General features: G+C 40.0%; 1 protein-coding gene across 1 annotated transcript in view; it reads left to right on the plus strand.

Moving 5' to 3' along the window:
• LOC147892980 (laccase-4-like) overlaps positions 1-12,923 on the plus strand; it is a 98,028-nt gene extending 85,105 nt beyond the window's left edge. The window contains exons 2-8 of the mRNA XM_087386828.1: positions 10,295-10,390; positions 10,517-10,668; positions 10,844-11,091; positions 11,187-11,318; positions 11,455-12,032; positions 12,313-12,673; positions 12,793-12,923. Of these exons, the coding sequence (XP_087242954.1) occupies positions 10,295-10,390; positions 10,517-10,668; positions 10,844-11,091; positions 11,187-11,318; positions 11,455-12,032; positions 12,313-12,673; positions 12,793-12,923 (1,698 nt within the window). The remainder of the gene's footprint in view (positions 1-10,294; positions 10,391-10,516; positions 10,669-10,843; positions 11,092-11,186; positions 11,319-11,454; positions 12,033-12,312; positions 12,674-12,792) is intronic.
• The last annotated feature ends 6,826 nt before the right edge of the window (positions 12,924-19,749 follow it).

Consider the following 19,749-nt stretch of genomic DNA (forward strand, 5'->3'; position numbering starts at 1 on the left):
AACATCACTATGGCTCACGAGATGAATCTAACTCAAATGGGTTTCAAAGTTTATTATTTTGTTGATGATAACGTAGTTTAGACACTGATATTCTATTTATTATTTGAGAATGTAGTTGATATTTCACACTTCATGAATGGCTATCTAGTCTATTTTCACATATTTCTCATGTTTTTTCATTGAGGGGAGCTACAATTTCTTCCAAAACTGCCATTCTGGAAATTGGGTTTTTCCCCGAATTGGGAATTGGAAATGGCATTGGGAAGCCTAAACTCACATGCTCATTCTTCTATGTAGCGATCACTATCTCCACTGTGTAGAGATCATATGGAATTGTGTCAATCTCTGTGGAGAATGCCACCAGTGGAGAATGGTAGTGGTGCCAATCTCATAACATGACCTGCAAACATGCACAAGGAATCCTAAACTCACATGTGCATTCTTCTATGTAGAGATCACTGTCTTCGCTGTGTAGAGATCATATGGAATTGTGTCAATCTCTGAGTTCATCAAACTCACATGTGGATTGGAATCGGACACCACTCTCCTATGATCATTGGAATACCCCTCCTAGAATAGTAGGGTGAACATTTGTACAAGTGGAGAATGGCAGTGGTGCCAATCTCTTATTAGGCCCTAAGAAATGGCATTGACAAGCCTAAACTCACATGCTCATTCTTCTATGTAGTGATCACTATCTCCGCTGTGTAGAGATCATATGGAATTGTGTCAATCTCTTATTAGGCCTTGGAATGTCAATCTATAGGTTTAGTTTGTCTAGACAACCACTAGTGGAGAATGGAAGTGATGCCAAACTCATGGTAGCACCTACATAATTATACTGAGATCATCAGACTCACATGTGGATTGGAATCGGACACCACTCGCCTATGATCATTGGAATACCCCTCCTAGAATAGTAGGGTAAACATTTGTACAAGAGAATGGTAGTGGTGCCAATCTCTTATTAGGCCCTAAGAAATGGCATTGAGAAGCCTAAACTCACATGTGCATTCTTCTATGTAGTGGTCACTGTCTCCGCTGTGTAGAGATCATATGGAATTGTGTTAATCTCTATGGAGAATGCCAACAGTGGAGAATGGTAGTGGTGCCAATCTCATACCATGACCTGAAAACAAGCACAAGGAATCATAAACTCATGTGGATTGGCAGTTTTGCCATTATAGAATGCCACCAGTGGAGAATGGCAGTGGTGCACAAGGAATCCTAAACTCACATGTGCATTCTTTTATGTAGTGATCACTGTCTCCATTGTGTAGAGATCATATGGAATTGTGTCAGTCTCTGAGATCGTCAAACTCACATGTGGATTGGAATCGGACACCACTCTCCTATGATCACTGGAATACCCCTCCTAGAATAGTAGGGTAAACATTTGTACAAGTGAAGAATGGCAGTGGTGCCAATCTCTTATTAGGCCCTAAGAAATGTCATTGAGAAGCCTAAACTCCCATGTGCAGAGATCATATGGAATTGTGCCAATCTCTGTGGAGAATGCCACCAGTGGAGAATGGTAGTGGTGCCAATCTCATATCATGACCTGAAAACATGCACAAGGAATCCTAAACTCACATGTGCATTGGCACTTTTGCCATTATCCTACTGCCATTCTCCGCTAGTGGTTGAGAGTTTCTTTGGAATCATGATTTTTTTCAGGGATTTCAATGGTGTATCAACAAGTTGTTATGTTTCCATCCTAAAGTGTACTTTTTTACTTTGCAATGAGTAATCAACATGACATGTAAAGTTATCATTTTACAATAATGATAGTCAGTCCAAAAATTGAAAGTGCACAATAAATGATTGTCATTGCCACCTAAATTACATTAAATGCTTGTCATTGCCCATTGATTTTCCATCAACTACATATCTTGCATTCATTCTCCTCAACTACATATCTTGATTTTCCATCAACTACATATCTTACTAAGTTAAAGAGCCTGTGCATTTTCATTGCAATACTCATGGTTATTAATTACACTCTACATTTTGTAAACGGTGTTTTGGAGATTTTCAAATGAGAATGCTCACAACAAAAGCAAGTCTCAATATCAATGGAAATTCCAGAATTATGAAGGTGTTTTTGAACATCACTATGGCTCACGAGATGAATCTAACTCAAATGGGTTTCAAAGTTTATTATTTTGTTGATGATAACGTAGTTTAGACACTGATATTCTATTTATTATTTGAGAATGTAGTTGATATTTCACACTTCATGAATGGCTATCTAGTCTATTTTCACATATTTCTCTTGTTTTTTCATTGAGGGGAGCTACAATTTCTTCCAAAACTGCCATTCTGGGAATTGGGTTTTTCCCGAATTATCTAATACGGTCTTAGCAGTACAATGATGATTTACACAAAGTCAAGAATGAGCAACAGATCGTTTCTTCTTTCTAAGAAAGATGCAATGCACTTTGTGATGCCGCCGCCAAAAGCACCTAGATTTCCTGAATTGGTTCCTGCATTAGAGATCCTTCAACATGTGTGGGAGGAATTTCCCATTGAGGAAGCAAGAAAAATGCAGTCAAAGATTATCCTTTCAGTGTGTCATCAAACAAGGTTCAACTTCATTGGAGGGACCTAAGGTGCGAGAATCCACACATGAGAAAGGAAGTGATGAGACACGCCATGTAGACCTGGTTCATGGTAATACAAATGAGAAAGGAACTAGAGTGGATGAGACAGAACACATTGTAGCAATGGATGAGGGTCTTGTACACATGGATGCTTACAAGGGATCTACATCTGAGACATGAATTGAATTGGTGAAGACCGGACATGCACATGCATCTCAGCCAGAAATTGAATTGAGTGAGACACGACATGCATCAGATAAGACAGGACATGCACACACATCTCTTGTTCATGGTATTACTCACTTAGATGGTGTAACTCATGAAGTTGATGGAATAACAGAACAAGTGAAGCCCTTAAGTATACCTGAAGTTGAGGCAATAGAAGAAGAAGTAGGGCGATATAAAGCGGTTCACATAGAGCCCCTAAAAAATAAACCTCGACGTCAAATGCAAAAGGCAAGTACTTCATGAGCTACAGTTCCAAGTCCTATAACTAGAAAAAGAGGTCGTTCATATACAAAGAAAGGGCAAAGAAGAGAAGAGGGAGAACATGAAGAGGATGCGGAGGGTCTTGAAATGGAGTCAGATCTAGAAGCAGAAATGTTATCAATGAAGAACCTAAATCTTTGCTTGAATGAGGCTGTGATAGATGAGGATCCAAGATATATATGGGGCCAGAAGACTCAAGTTATACATGCTTCAACAGTGGTCAAAGCAAGTGTCTTCACCAACAGCATGACCTTAGATACAGCGTATGCTGAAAAGATATGCTGAAAAGATTTTTCAGGCTTTGATTGATGGAAAAAAACCAGTTGTTTCTAATTTGGTACTCCGTCCAAGAACATTTTGGCCAGTCATGGGAGATTATAGTCAATCCATCAATTTCTCTCAGCCTATAGATTTTGAGATGCAATTCACTAAGTTCCTCGAAAAACAAGTTCCCTCACTTTAAGAAGGACAGAGTTCAGTGAATGATCCAGAACGACATATAAGGGATGCCAAGAGAAATTTCTTAGCTCATTGTACATTTGAGGCAATACATGGTCAGCACTATGCCTATGCTTGTAATGAGCACTCTAGAGATGCATACAAGAAAGGAGAAATTACTTATCAAACCTTCGCGAGTGTGCCTCAATTTCACTACTATTCTGCATGCATTTGTATCTTCAAGAACGAGAAAAAATATTTGATTGAGTCGGAAAGACTTAATCATGACATTTATGCACTACGAAAAATCACCTCCACTTCAAAGATGTTGCTCAAAGCTAGGACGATATGGAAAACTTTTAATTCTCCTTTGACCACTCTCAAAAGAACTGCAACTAAAGTGGAAGCAGATAATCTTGTTGACTTCTACACATGCTTGAGTGCCATTGTACCAAGGGGAAAGCAGGAAAGAGCAGAGGTGATTACAAGCTTTAAGACAGTAAGGGATAGGTATCAAGACTACACAAGCATACTTTTCCGTAGTGATGAAGTTTTTCATTAGATCAAAGACGTGTGTCTTGCATGTGAGAAAGGAGATGTCACATATGAGGCTCCATCATTGATTAAAGAGAAGGCAAAGAAGATTGAGAAAAAAGAGATGACAGCTCGGATGTGGAGGCCTTTAAGAAACTTACCAGACAAATACGCAAGTCTTGCTGCAGAGAAATTAATGTGCAAAGAATGGTTTTTTGGCAAAAAGGATAAAGATCATTGCATGGAAGATTGCATCATCCAACAGGTCAAGCGTGATGCACTAAAGAGTGCAATTGAATATTTATTGGTAGAAAAAAATATTCCAATTAGCCAATGTAAAATTGATCATAACATTGTGAGGCAGATGGCATCAACTTTACCGTCAGCTAAACAGAAGGCTTGGGCGCATAAATGGGTGAAGGTAGAAGATGATGGATCTGAAATTACTCCTTCTATGAGAAGTGACATTCCGGAAAATGTGTATGCATATGCACAAAAAGTCATCAATAAGCACACTCTCAGAAAAGAAAAAACTTTGAACAAGGGCTTTTTCTTCATACATGAAATCATTTCAGAGTCTGGAAAGAGTGTTGAGTGCAAGGGAGTTTCATTGAATGATTTTTTGTTCGATGACACTGCTTGGGAGAGACCTCAGCTTTTCTTTGTCTATGAAATATCCCCGGATGACATTCGTCGACTCCTTGACAGAATATTACATACCACCATTGGTAGAGTGGGACAATGTAACATAGTCATATTTGCTGATAAAGATGACAAGGAACAAATGTCTGCTACCCTAGAAAAACAATATGGCAATGAGCTTAAGATTTACAATGGTATATACTCAAGAAAAAGGGACAAGAGAGATGCGGTCTCAAGATACAGAGTCTAGAAACCTTTTTCTTGTGCATGAAGAGCCCTTACAATGATCACTCCTTACAAAACAATATAAGAGGTAATGCAAAGAGATTGCAACTACTGCTGGAAGAGCATGAAGCTCCAAGTCCCCTCCATCGCAACGCAAATCACTATGAAAGGCCAGCAAAAAGTGCTGATCTTTTAATTAGTATGATGGAATTTTTGCTACCGTCCGGATGGGAAGTCACATTGTGTCGAATGGGACATTTGTTTAAAGCTCTTATTAGAAAAGGACACAATGTAAATATTATTGAGAGCCCTGCTTGCTTGGAATAACTTGATACCGTGGCTTCTCTCACAATAAAGTTTGATAAGAAAGGTCCGATCTCTCACATGAAGAGGATGCTGACATAGAGATGGTCATGTATGATGAGAGCAAGAAAGATGATGAAAATGATCAAAGCTCTAGATATGATAGTGAGGACACCAGCGATAGCAAGGAAGCATAAGAAGATGGATATGACACTGACCTTGCCTTTGAAGGTTACATAAAAAGACCACGAAGATATGTAGAGGTATGAAAACTTATGTTTAATTTTCTTTATTCATTTAAAGGTCTTTTTAAATTTATAATTAATTTAAAATTTTGAATCTCATAATTATTTTATCCTTTTATAGGAGAAGGGAGAGGAGGAGGATGAGGAGGACATAGCTGGAGTAGAGAATATAGAAAGCTCATCTCAAGAAAGCAAAGCTGCTCTAGCTATCCATCGGATGACTCTAGAAAATAATCATACCTTGCAGCAAATGGAGAAGTCATTTCAAGTTAGGTTTCAAGTTCGAGAACAACCTCTTACTTTTCTATTCGATGAAGAGGACATTTCAATCCTTATAAACTTCAAGAAAGAGGTTAATGACAAGGTCATAATAGCCATCCTCAGGTTTGACACAAACTTTTTACTGACTTTATGCTTTTGTATTTCCATTGGATCAAATGAACTAATATTCTTTTCTTTTTATTGCAGTATGGTTTTACAATAGCTTCCCCTATATATACAAAGATGTGCATATATGGTCGATCCTCTTGTTTCTAGTGTACTTAGCAATAAGCAGAAGACCATAGATGATGTTTTTAAGTGGTTGCAACCTATTGATTTGACTGCGGCACGAGTTATCTTTACTGCATATCACGAGGAGTGAGTATCAATCCCTACCTAGCTTATCTCTTACATTGTGGAGGATTATATCAAATAATAATTATTCTTAATTGATAATGCAACTTGCATTGGAGCTTGGTAATTGTGGACATCTTAGCCAAGCAATGCTTCTTTGTCAATTCAATAGCATCTATCCATGGCAGTGTGTCAGAGTAAGTATAACCTACTTGTGTCATAATTATGTCAATGAGATGCATCCTATGCAATGCACACATTCATTTATGTTTTCTATTTTGATGTGTAGATCGGCTCGAAAGTTGGTAGGTGCTATAGATGCACTTATGCAAATGGAGGGTGACTTAGAAGATCAAATAGAGTATGTAACATGCCCTGCAGTGAAGCAGAATGATGACCACAGTTGTGGGTGGAGAGTCGGATATAACTCACGAATGCTTTTGGACTTATTCTATAAGCATTTCATGGCTCATTGAACACAATGAGTGACTCGCGTTCAGGAAGGTCCACATTTGTTAACCTTCATGGGGCTTTACCACTAATGCTGAGGCCCTAAACCTCATGAAAGTCTTGAGTAGTATGACAGAACCTCCTGGGTACACCCCCCGCAGATGACTCCATGACTGTGAGAGATGAGACCTCCGAGAGCTGTGAGAGATGAGACCTGCTGCAGTTGTGAGGGACAAGACCTCATGGGGGGAAATTAAAGCAAGAAGGAGTGAAGTGATAGGGCAATTTCCTGTAAGAGGTTGAGTCAATTGGTGCAGATTCTAAGCAAGGAAAGAGATTGACAACGAAGAAAGGAGATACAATGATGATGATGTTGGCAAGGAAGAGGGTGATGATGATCAGGAAGAAGCATGAGCTAGAAAGAATGCAGCATAATCAAAGATCTGCCATAGCCTCTTGATGGTTGAAGGTGATAAAAAATTATGTTGATGCTCTAGATGATGCTTGATTCTTCTACAAACGCTATGTTGTCTTGCATAAAATCAACTGCTTCACAAGCTCTTTCCTATTGCATCATCTACTTGACATCCATTGTTCTTGCATGTCCTTCTCTTTGTCCCTATCCTTTTTTGTGGTTTGACTCTATGACAAATGAGACCTTGAGAGATGAGAGCTGCGATGTTCCAATGAGAAGTGAGTAGGTAGTTACAAGTGAAGGACTAGTTTCATCATGTTTTGAAATTGTAAGTCCAACTGGACATTTGAAACATGCAGGGTGTCCAATCCATAATGCTATGTAAATTCCACCACCAAGAACTCTTGAAAATGTGCTAAAAGAGTGCTTATTTAGTACACGCTTTTAAGAATAAAAGACATACCAGCCAAACATACATACACCCCATGTCTTCCATGCTCTCTTCGGACAACTTTAGTAGATCAACATGATTCATCTTCACTTCATAGAACTATGTGGTTGGGCTAATGGCATGACATCAACGTCAACAAACTCCATAACCTTTGAAGTCAAATCATCCATCTTGAGCACAACCTTTCATTGGATACAATTCAATGGTCTATCTTACACACAAATGATGGATTCAAAGGCTAATCTCAACAACTTAATGAAAGGTGACACCAAGTATTGACGAACTAATACAAGCATGCTTGGTGAGGAAATATTGCATATTAAAAAGAGAATATCACATTTGTTCAACCTTCTGGTGTTGCTTTCGGATCACATAAAACAACAAGAATTAGTGTCCTTCGAAGACCTATGTGTGGGAGAGAGCTTAAGAGAGGGAGAGTGTAGAAAGGAGAAAGGGAGGGACCTATTCCAACTAATGACATAGGGATTGGAAGCATGTGAGTGAGAGGGATGAAGCCTGTGAGACAACAAGAGAGACTAGAGACATCAAGAGAGAGTCTGAGAGACTACACACACACACACACACCTCGGGGGGGTCACTCATCATATGTAACCCTATCACGTGAGTTCAACAAAAGGATATTTTTTATTTCTAAAATTTACAGAAATAAATATACATAAGGGACTATTTAAAATAGTTTTGGAAAAAATTTACAGATTTGTATAGAAAAGGGGTATATTTTATTAATGAAAAATTTACAGATAAGGGATTTTAGAAATAGGCCTTGAACGCACGTGATATAGAGGGTTTATACATAGTGAACCCCCCGAGACACACACACACACACACATTATTGGAGGGACATCGAGAAATTAAAAAAGCTCGCTGTGAGGGGGAACATTTGATTGGAGATCATAGAATCCTTATGTGTAGGGAAGGATCCCTCATTTTACGAAATACTACTATACTATTTAGTACTAAATGGCTTCTCAGAACTCCCCGTTTTTTGCCAAAAAGTGTACTTTCACCCTTCACTAGAGTATTGGATTTTGTCATTACAATAGGCATAAAGTCAAAGGCTACCTACCTAGAACATGATTTTTTAAAGATGGTTGTTGAGAATATGCTACAGATTAAGAGTTTTCAATGGTGAGTCATTCATAGAATAAGATGGAATCTCATATAAGGCTAGAATAGGTATCCCTCTTAGCCTAGAGGATAATGGCATGCAAGGTGAACTGCTTGAGATTGCATAAAAAGGTAGGGAATCCATCTTCTTCATGATGATTCCTAGATTATTGCCTTTAATTTACCATAATAGTCTAGATGGATTAGGACTTTCCACTTGTAATGAATATACAACTAGGAGGAACAATCCTCATTAAAACATTATGGTTAACAAGTGTCTTGTTGTATAGCACAACTTCCTAAATTGGAAAATGAAGTCAACTCCTATTTGCATGTGTTAAGTTCCTACCAATTGGACTTTTCCTACAAGTAGGGATTGACATATCAACTATCATACAAAATGTTTCCTTTTAATATACGAGGTGCATGGGTGCCAGCTAATGCTAATTTATGGATTTCGAGGGACATAACCACAAAAAGTTAAAAATTAAAAAATGAGGAAAAAGTAACCAATAAACATCTAGAACATGTGGCAAAATGTTAAGAATTAGAAACAATCCCTTTAACTCCTCACATCCAATGGGCCATTCAATCACAATACCACTAGTAGTAAGTGAAATGGTAGTGAGGTGAACTAAAATGGAAATCGTATACCAAGAAGTAAGATGATATTATAAGTTTGTAAATAAATGGATATTGTATACCATGCATAAGTCATAAAGTAAAATAATATTACAAGCATAAGTGTTGTGTAGAATAATTATATTAAAAATGGAAATCTTGGTTAGATTTCATGAAGGCTTCTTCAGAACAATTAACACAAGATTAAAGTAATGAGTGTCGACGCGAAAAAATTATAGGTACCTAAAAGTGTTGCATATAGGCGAGAAAAATGGTTAACAAGTGTCTTGTTATGTAGCACAAAAATAAGGGGAAGATGAAGTCAAATCCTATTGCATGTGCCAGTTCCTACCAATTAGATTATTCCTACAAGTAGGCATTGACATGTCTACCTATTATGCAAAATGTTTCTTTTTAATATAACGGGCTTGCTAGCGCTAGCTTATGGAATACCACAAAAATCATGAGAAGACAAAGTATCCAACAAGTATCAAACATGTAGCAAAAGGTTCAAAAGTCTCAGGAGGGTCACTACGAGAAAACCTTACATATCCCGTGCGTTTAAAGAGTACTTTTATATAAACCCCTTATCTATAACTTGTAAGCCTTTAAAATAACCCTTTTTTCTATATGAACTTACAAACTTTTTCTCATACCCCATTTAAAAACCCTTTGTGTAAGTATATTTCTATAAAAATTTGTGGGAATTTGCTATTTAAAAACCCTTTCTCTTGAACCCAAACCCCTTTAACTCCTCACGTTGAATGGGCCATCGGATCATAATAGTAATTAGGTGAACGTATACAAAGCACTAAATGCTGTAGCAAAACAATATTATCAGAAACATTTAATCACAAGGATTAAAGTAGATCGAGGGAACGGTTGTATGGATGCCTTCCGTGAAGGTTTCTTAGGGCAATTAAGCTCAATAAAAAGTTTCTTGTGGAAGAAATATAAATAAAAAACTTCTTGTAGAAGAATTATAAATTAAGAGAGATTCTTATCCGTCAGGTATTATAAATGGAGGGCTAGCCTCAGAATTTATCATGATATACTCTCTTCTATTATCTTCATCTTGCATGCATCTTTCTTCAACTTGATCTTTTGGTATTCGCACACTTATCCAATCATGCAGCTTCCCTCCCTCTTCCCCTGCACGTTCTCCTTCTTCCTATTCTCATTCATCCTCTTTCAGCTCGGTTCTGCTAAGGATGTCTACTTCAATTTTATGGTCAGATAGTAGTGTTCAGCCTCTAATTTATGTCCTACTCCCCCTTGCCCATTGCTTTTTTATGCATTCTGCATTTCCAGTATAATCAAGGTTTGCCTATTTAATTCCATCTCCTCGCTCTCGCAGATTCAATACACAAATGTAACCCGCCTGTGCCACACAAAGTCCCTCGTATCTGTGAATGGACAGTTCCCTGGTCCAACCAATTATGTCACGGAAGGAGATACTGTGATTGTAAACGTTACGAATCTAGTTTCATACAACGCAACCATTCACTGGTAGCTGCTCATTCCTTTCATCAGAGGCAAACTCTCGGCTGTAAATCCGCATGCACGTACCACAATAATTCGAGTAGAGGCTCACCCTGCGGAATTTCTCTACTAGGCGCTTCTAAAGGCGCGTACTATTGGATTTGATCCCAACTTACGTTACATTTCCACTTTTATCATTCAGGCATGGCGTCCGTCAGCTGCGCTCTGCCTGGGCAGATGGGCCGGCCTACATCACCCAATGTCCGATTCAGACAAACCGATCTTACGTATACAGATTCCAGGTAACAAAACAAAGAGGTACGATGTTCTGGCATGCGCATTTCAGCTGGCTGCGAGCGACTGTCTACGGAGGCTTCATCGTCCTAAAAAAGAACACAATACCCTATCCATTCGGCGAGCCTCAGCAGGAACTGCCTCCCATCCTTCTTGGTAGGTTCACACGCACACATCTGCACAATAGATTACATGTGATTAACCTGCACGTACTTAAGATGATTCACTTATGTCGTATGTATCTCCTTCAGGTGAGTGGTGGAATGCCAATGTAGAAGACGTTATAACGCAGGCACTCAATTCCAGCCAACCAGGATACAACATATCCGACGCCATTACAATCAATGGGCAACCCGGTGACCTCTACAATTGCTCGTCAAACGGTAAAAACTACTCGCGCTAAGAGCTCCGCTAGTTCTCCAAAACGATTGAATCAGAGCTGTCACTCCGAAACAAAAGGAAATCACAAACTATATATAACATGGCTCTTTGTCTTTCTGATTTACGTGCACGGTTCAGGAACAGTCGTTTACAATGTAACGCAGGGAGACACGGTTCTCTTGCGGATAATCAATGCTGCGATGAACTTTCATATGTTCTTTTCAGTCGCGAATCACAGCCTTACAGTGGTAGAGGCTGATGCAGAATATACAGAACCTTTCACTACCGATGTCATCCTTCTCGCTCCCGGGCAAACTACAAATGTGTTATTGACGGCTAACAAATCTGTTGCTCAGTACTACATAGCCGCTTCTGTTTATTCCACCCTTGTTCCTTATCCGACGACGCCCACAACAGCTATTCTTAGCTACAAGGGCGCCATTGCTTCTTCGAACTTGACTCTTCCCACGTTTCCGTTGGCCAACGATACTGCATTCGACGCCAATTTCACTAACAGTCTCAAAGGCAGGAATTACTCTGAAGGCTTCTATTATAACGATGTGCCCCAGCCTGTCGATCTGGATCTCCTCCACACTATCGGTTATGGCTTCCAGCCTTGCCCTGCAGGAGTAACGTGTCAGGGTCCCAACGACGCAGTCCTCAGAGCGTCCATCAGCAACGTCACGTTTGTCACGCCCGACGTCTCCTTAATTCAGGTAAGCCATCAAGATTGACGGAACCTTTCCTGATTGATATGATTGATATATCGAAACGCAAGCATCCCGACCTGTTTCTTTTAAGAAGGACAAGGTAAGGTGAAGACGATCATGTCAGTTACATTGGCCAAAGAGTGGTGGTCAGTCCTATTACGGCTTCTCTTAGCACAGAGCAAATCACTGGCCCTTCCAACTGAGAGTCGAAATTGACGCTGCCGTGCCTTGTTCTTGTGTCTCCTTCCAATCAATATCCAGCAACATCTTTGCTACCCTGTTTCAGGCGTACTACAACAATATCAGCGGCGTTTATACACCTGATTTTCCGGATGTTCCTCTCTTCCAATACAACTATACCGGCGTGAATCCTGACGACCCGTTTTCTTCGCTGGGTACGCAAGTCAGGCTCATTCCATACAATAGCAGCGTGCAAATAGTTTATCAGGATACTGCAACGTTTGTCTTCGATTCACATCCTATCCATATTCACGGCCAGAGCTTCTACGTTGTGGGCACCGGAAGCGGTACTTACAACTCCAGCAGTGATCCAGCAGGATTCAATTTGGTGAATCCTGTGTTGAGGAACACAATTTCCGTTCCATCAGGGGGCTGGGCGGCTGTACGCTTTCGTGCTGTCAATCCAGGTAAAGGGCTACTCTGATGAATTGCAAGTTTGCAACGAAGATTTTAAAAGTAATAGATCAAGACAAGCTGCGTAAGCTCGTATACTGAAAACTGAGATGGATGAAAATTAAAATTACAGGGGTGTGGTTTGTGCACTGCCATTTCGATTTGCACCAGGCGTGGGGGATGGATATGGCGTTCATTACCCTGAACGGTATTGGGGAGTTGCAAACGCTACCGCCACCACCGTCTGATCTTCCTCCTTGCTAGTCTAAAATGCGGAAAAACCACCTATGGCAAAGTATATTTAGTCTCCTCGTTAACAGTTGTTATCCATTTTAGTCGTTTATAACTAGTAAATGCAATCACCTATAATTAATTCTGTTGAGCCGTATGGCCTTTTATATGTAACCATTTTACTCATCTAATAAAATATCAATATATTCCGTTAAGCTACTGTGTACTCTATCTATACATTATTCTAAATTCAAACATGGTATCAGAGCAGTTGTTCCACAATGATCGTGTGTGATCCATAGCACCTAAGAGCATGAAACACAACAAACCCAATTGGTTAGGGAATTGATGGTTCATTCTACAAACCTGAGTCTACATTGAATATGGGGATAGCTTCATTAAAGCAAGCATCATTGACAAATTTGACAGTACCAATTATCGTGTGTAAGATTGAATTTGTCTTGCTCGAAAGAGACTTGTGGGATATGGTGTGGCATTTATAAGAAGACTTACAGCCAAACGATTTAGAGGTATCAACAAACTTACAATTGTGGACTAGGATGGGGTGATCAAGCCACCAGCCGGCCCAACTCACACACACAAACACTAGGAAATAAGATATAAGAATAGAAAAGTCACAGATTTAGAGGTATGAATTACCTTACACTGTGGATTAGGATGCGATGATCATGCCACCGAGCCCCTACTCACATTGACATGAAATTCACTAGAAAAGAAGATATACTCCGAGATTCAGAGGTATGAATTACGTTACACTTCTAGATTAAGATGACTAAATATGGTACAAGAATAGAAAACTCACTAGCAAAGCTCAAGACACTATGACATGAAAATGCTAATTTTTAATTTTTGCTATACTTTGCCCCACATTTACCACTTGGTGCATGGATGAACCTTAAGATACCACGTGGACGAACAGAGCCATGCAATTGGTCTAATTTATTGCATGGTAACAAATAAATACCATGTGATAAATATAATTATAGAATAGTGTTTTGGGTTTTGCGATGATATTATGTGGCCGATCAACCGATTTTCTTGACCTAATTCAAAAAATCAAGATTTCTATAATTTAAACCTTTTTTAATGAATTTAATGCATTGAAATTATTTTTTAATTAAAACTCTTGCTTGTTGAAGATGAGTGCAAGAAACTCAATGGCAAATCGTAATGGAAGTGTACAATCATTCATTCATCATATTGTAGTAGTAGTAGAAATCAAATGTAGCATAACACAAACCATTGACATATCCTCATCAATTCTTCTACAATAAGAACTTAGATGAGAAGGCTAGAAGCAATCGATAGTACCAATGAAGAAGCTCCTCTCTGTTATGTTAATAACAAAAGAAGCTTTTGAAAATGAAACTTTGTAGGATCCTCATCATCAAAGCATATACAAAAGTTTGAATAAGGGTAATGCAAAATGCAACTATTATGCGAAGATGAGGCATTTCACTCATGCATGATGGAAGAAAGTGTTCAACTGTTTAACCACCAAAGGGATGAAATAACATGTGAAATCAAGGGTGTAGAGCTCCTTGGAGACAAGGAACCCCTTCAACTATTATTAAGCTTCCTCAAGACTTCAAAAGTTGGTTCGAAAGCAAAGTCTATCTGAAGATACACATCCATTGCTTGGTGCTAATGCATAGGCCACCAATAAAAGATAAAGAAGCTAATCAATAAACAGCTCAGCTTATGAGAGGGTGAACATTTTAATTATTTGAAAAATTCTATTGACCTACATGCATTAGTAGATGTTAGCATTATGAGAGGTTGTTAGGAATAGTTGATTCTCATACCTATGTAGGTCATTAGTCATCTATAGTTAGTGATACAAAATAATGCATTCAAGCGTTGCAACTATTCTATTAAGGTGTTGGCCCATTACATGTTACCATTTTACTCATCTAATAAAATATTTTTCTATTCTGCTATTTGATCTCCCTCTTTGTACTCTTTACACAATCTCTCTCTCTCTCTCTCTCTCTCTCTCTCTCTCTCTCTCTCCCCCCTTTAAATGCTATGTATGCATTCTTTGAATTCAAAAAATTCACTCTTCATAGAAAAGCCTTTTTACCAATAATCCAAACTAGTTGTATGGAGGCTGTATGTAGGTAGGCAACTAGCTTATGAAAAGTCAAGATAATGAACGAAAGAGTAATATGAAAATTTACTAATTTAGTAAGTTTCTTAATGGTTTACATGAAAAACTACAAAATGCCATGAAAAATTATTTTAATTATATGAAAATCCTATTGACCTACATGCATTAGTAGATGTTAGTATTATGAGAGGTGGTTAGGAATACTTAATTGTCATACCTATGTAGGTCGTTAGTCATCTATAGCTACTGATATGGAATAATGCATTCAAGCATTGCAACTATTCTATTAAGGTGTTGGCCAATTACATGTAACCATTTTACTCATCTAATAAAATATTTTTCTATTCTGCTATTTGATCTCCCTCTTTGTACACTCTTTACACAATCTCTCTCTCTCTCTCTCTCTCTCTCTGTTTGCTCTTTCCCACGGCCTCTGCAAGAAGAGTAGGGTATTCTTAGTATGTAGGGTTTCGAGGCTTTTTAATGTCACCCCTTGTCACCTATAGATATATCGGGGTTGTGGCTTGTAGTATACATGTAGCTTAGGACCTCGAGTCATATTCCGATGAGAGACATAGGCTTAAGTGTGGTAAGCAATCATAGTGCATGCATGTGTAAAAGGATCGTACATCATCATGGTTGAGGTAATGAAGGCTTTCGCCTTCTGGGAGTTGAGGGGTTTAGGAGGAGTTTAAGGATTAGATGGAAGTTCAAGGTTTAGAAGGAGTTTTGAAGGTTTAGAAAGAGGTTCCAAAGTTTAGAAGAGGTTCAAGGGTTAGAAGGAGGTTCCAAGGTTTAGGGTAGAGTACATGGTGGAGAACTCATCTCCCTCATACTAGATCATGGAGGTTAAGGGTTGAGGAACTAAGGGTTTAGGGGGAGCATGGGAGTGGGAGAGGAAGAAGGTGTAAGAGCATGAGGGAAAGAAGAGAGATGAGGGAGGAGGAGGAGGAGAAGGGAGGAGGAGGAGGGAGGAGGAGAGGGAGAGGATGGGTTGCAAGGTTGGAGGAGAGGGGAGGAGGAGTTGCAAGGTTAGGACATGCTTTTGGACGTGGAGTGCAAGGAAGCATGGGCACTTGAGATAATTGCTTGGAATACCAAAGTAGAACTCAACACATTGCCCCAAAGAGTGTGGGCTTCATTCCATTATGGGGTATTTATACAAGTTGGAGAGCTTCTCTCTCTGCATGTAGCAATTGTAAGACATTATCTCTCTGCATGTAGAACTTGCATATAGAAGTTGCATGTAGGAGTTGCATGTAGAACTCACTTATAGGAATCACATGTAGAAGTTGCATGTAGGAGCTGCATATAGGAGTTGGATGTAGGATTTGCATGTAGAACATGCATGTAGAAGTTGCATGTAGGAATCGCATGTAGAACTTGCATGTAGAACATGCAAGTTGGATTGCTAAGAGGGATTATTTCTAGCCTTATGCCAAGTACAAGCTGAGCTTTGCTCCTACTCTACACACACAATCTGTACTACCTAAGTCCATGTTGGCACAGAGACAACATACTCTAGGATCCATTTAATTAGCCGTCCTCGAGTTATGGCTTATTGCGAGCACATAGTTGGGTTGCCATCATCTATAGTCCAGTGGTTGTGGAGCTTGTGTCGTGCTAGTCGATCTTGCTATAAAGCCTTGGCACCATTCAATTTTTGCTCAGTTTCCAAGTAGCCTGTATCCACCATTTGTTCGAATAGAGATATGTGGAGTGCTTCTAAGAAGATCACTCTTTGATAGAGTCGGTTTGTAATCTAAGCATCAACCCATTCATTGGGATTGAAATTGAGTGGAGGCAAATGGCTATCAAGGTAACATGGGAATTCTAGAATATATTCCAATGTTTTGCAAAAGATAGCACTTAGGAAAAGGAATCGATCAATGTTGCCATGCATTATTTTCTCATTCTACTGAAGTGCTCGGATCATTGTGCCTTGGATATTCCATTTTACACCAAAGTATGGTTCGATCATTGGCCAATTAATGGTGCGACCTTCATCCAAAGTGTGTATGTTGGCTTCCCATTTTTTACGTCATGGAATTGCATAGAACTTGGGATGGGTTGTGAGACATGGAGGTGCATGTAGGTACTCTTTCAAGAAGATTACATCAAAGAGCTTGGGATGGTGCCAATCAAGTTGTGGATCCAACTTGCTTATCCAACCTTCACTAATTTAATGCTGACGAAGGTTGGTAGAAAAGTTGTCCAGGGTCCATGCACCTTGAGTTTTCATACCAGGATATTTGCTCCAAAATTCCTTGATGGGGTTACTAGGAAGTGGTATCTCATCAAAATCATACCCATCATTGGAACTTAGCATGGGAGTGTGAATTGAATTATTTGGATCCTGATATTTAAAATCAAATACTGTGTCATTTTCTACTAATGGAAGCACAAGTAGTACTGGAGATGATGATGGGGCAAGGAGAGAATTTGGGGACATGGGGGAGAAATATGGAAGAGTATTAGTTGTGGAAGGGGGAGCAGAGGGGAGGGGGGGAAGAACTAGGCAAATGGTTTGAGCAGCTTGGTAATCCTTGAGGGTAGGATTAGCAAGGGAAGGGAAGAAGCTAGGTGTGAGGGGCTCGTATGTTTGTGACTATTGGGTTAGTTGAAAAATGAGCAAAGAGACAATGGAGGGAATAGATGTTAGGACGGAGCTCAGGGAAGGTTAAGATGGTGGTAGCAGCAAGGATAAGTGAGGTTATGAGGTTGGCAGAGAGAGTGGTTAGATATGGGAATTTGGATGTGAGATAGGCCCTATCATCTTTCGACACTTCTTTTTGCTAGTACGATGGGATCATCAGCTGCATGGGTGGGATGTCGGTTATGTCATGCCTTACAAATAATAGTGATGGCCTTTGTAGCAATGGCAAGAAACTAGCAATAACCTTGAGGGGAGGACTACCCATGAGGCATACATATGCAATGAAAGCATCTGTCTTGAGTGCTATAAACCCGGCATGTGTAGACATTCAAAAGATATTTTTCTCATCCTCGAACAAGTCTTGGCAAATTATGCGTAGAGTTTTGGTCCCTATGGAACGTTCCCATTTGATTGGTGGATGAGCGGATATGATCTTGATTTGGAGTTGCTTCCATTGGATAAGCACACGTGCAATTGCTAAAACGAGCGGATATACAAAATGACATACATGGTGAAGTATATGCAAACTGCTACTACTACTACTGCTACTACTACTACTACTACTGCTACTGCTACTGCTACTGCTACTGCTACTGCTACTGCTACTGCTACTGCTACTGCTACTACTACTCCTACTACTACTACTACCACCACTACTACTCATTCGAATCGTCCTCGTCGTCCTTGACTTGTTGGCCTGATCCTTGGTCCTCTTGAGCTGCGACTTCTCCCTAATCCTCGTCTTGTAGGCCTGATCCCTGGCCCTACTGATCGCTTGCCTCCGATGATGGGATGCTGGAGCTTGCACCCTAAGAGTGAACCATATAAATTGAAAATTAGATTGGAACTTAAAGAATAAAACAATTTAAAAAGTGAGATTACAAGTAGGAGTAGACTCATACCATGCGAGCGGCCACCTCAGCCCAATCAACTATTGCTCCCATTGCCTCTTGCTCAATAAACCATGGTTTTATTCCTATGCAAAATGTGCATTGCGTCTCTGCATCTGTAGGAGGATGACCCATCGCAGCTTGCTGTGGATTCAATTTACAAGAGTTAGAGTTAGATAAAGTGCATGTAATATGTAGTAAAACAAATAGAACAATACATTAAATGAGAAGAAGTAGACTTACCATAGTTGCCTTGAATGCCAACCGTCCACCTGCACCAAAGTGCGAAGTACCTACGATGTCCAGCCGTCTCTTCGCAGCCCTCCTCTGACCCTCGAATATTTCGGGATGGTCCCTATTTTGCTTCTTGAAGAACTTCCAATCAGCTTTGTCTGCCCAGCTAGGTTTACTGAACCCCTTTGTGATGGAAGTACGCAAGGTTGATCTATGATGCTTCAAGACCAAACCCATGCGCTCTCACATATAATCCTCATTAAACTCCCGATTTGGCAGGTTATGGTATTTTTGTTTTAATTCATCGATGACCGCCTGCTTCTTTTGGTCATCTTGATATCGCCAATCGGTAGCAATGCCACTCTAGAAGTGATGGCTCATCAACCTCCTCATGGTGGCCATCACTGCTTTGCCCTTTCTATCTTCTATTATCTCTTCAGCAACTATGATTTAATAGGAGAGGTCCTCCTCTGGGTAAGGAGGACTGATGGTAGCGGCAGAGTTAGAGTGAGTGGAAGCTGTGCGAGTGCTTCCGGAGCGAGGAGTAGTAGTGGGAGTAGGAGAGGGCAAGGGACCTGATTGATACTATGTCTCAAGACCAAGTGGAGACCTGTAGGGATGTGAGTGTGCTAACTCATCTACATCTCCTACTCTTCCTTCCCTTATGAGAGGCACGCACAGATGATGACCCCTCGGTCGAAGGGGCATGAGGGGACGGCTGCGCAGTAGGTCCTCCCGTCGATGTAGGAGAGGGAATTGCTGAGGTCCTCTGAGATAGCAAAGAGAAGAATCTCGCTACCTCCTCATCGCTCATCTGCGCTACAAACTCATCCAGACTCCCGACAAAGCCATGCGAGGCTAGCAAAGGAGTTCTCCGAGGGGTAGTCACAGTGCTACGTCCGAGAGGAGTTGGACCAGGGGTGGTGGTAGTGCTAGGTCTGAGAGGAC

The sequence above is a fragment of the Dipteris shenzhenensis genome, chromosome 16, assembly GCF_047967505.1.
Source record: "Dipteris shenzhenensis isolate YYH24624 ecotype China chromosome 16, Dip_SZ_1.0, whole genome shotgun sequence".
NCBI classification, from domain to species: Eukaryota; Viridiplantae; Streptophyta; class Polypodiopsida; order Gleicheniales; family Dipteridaceae; genus Dipteris; species Dipteris shenzhenensis.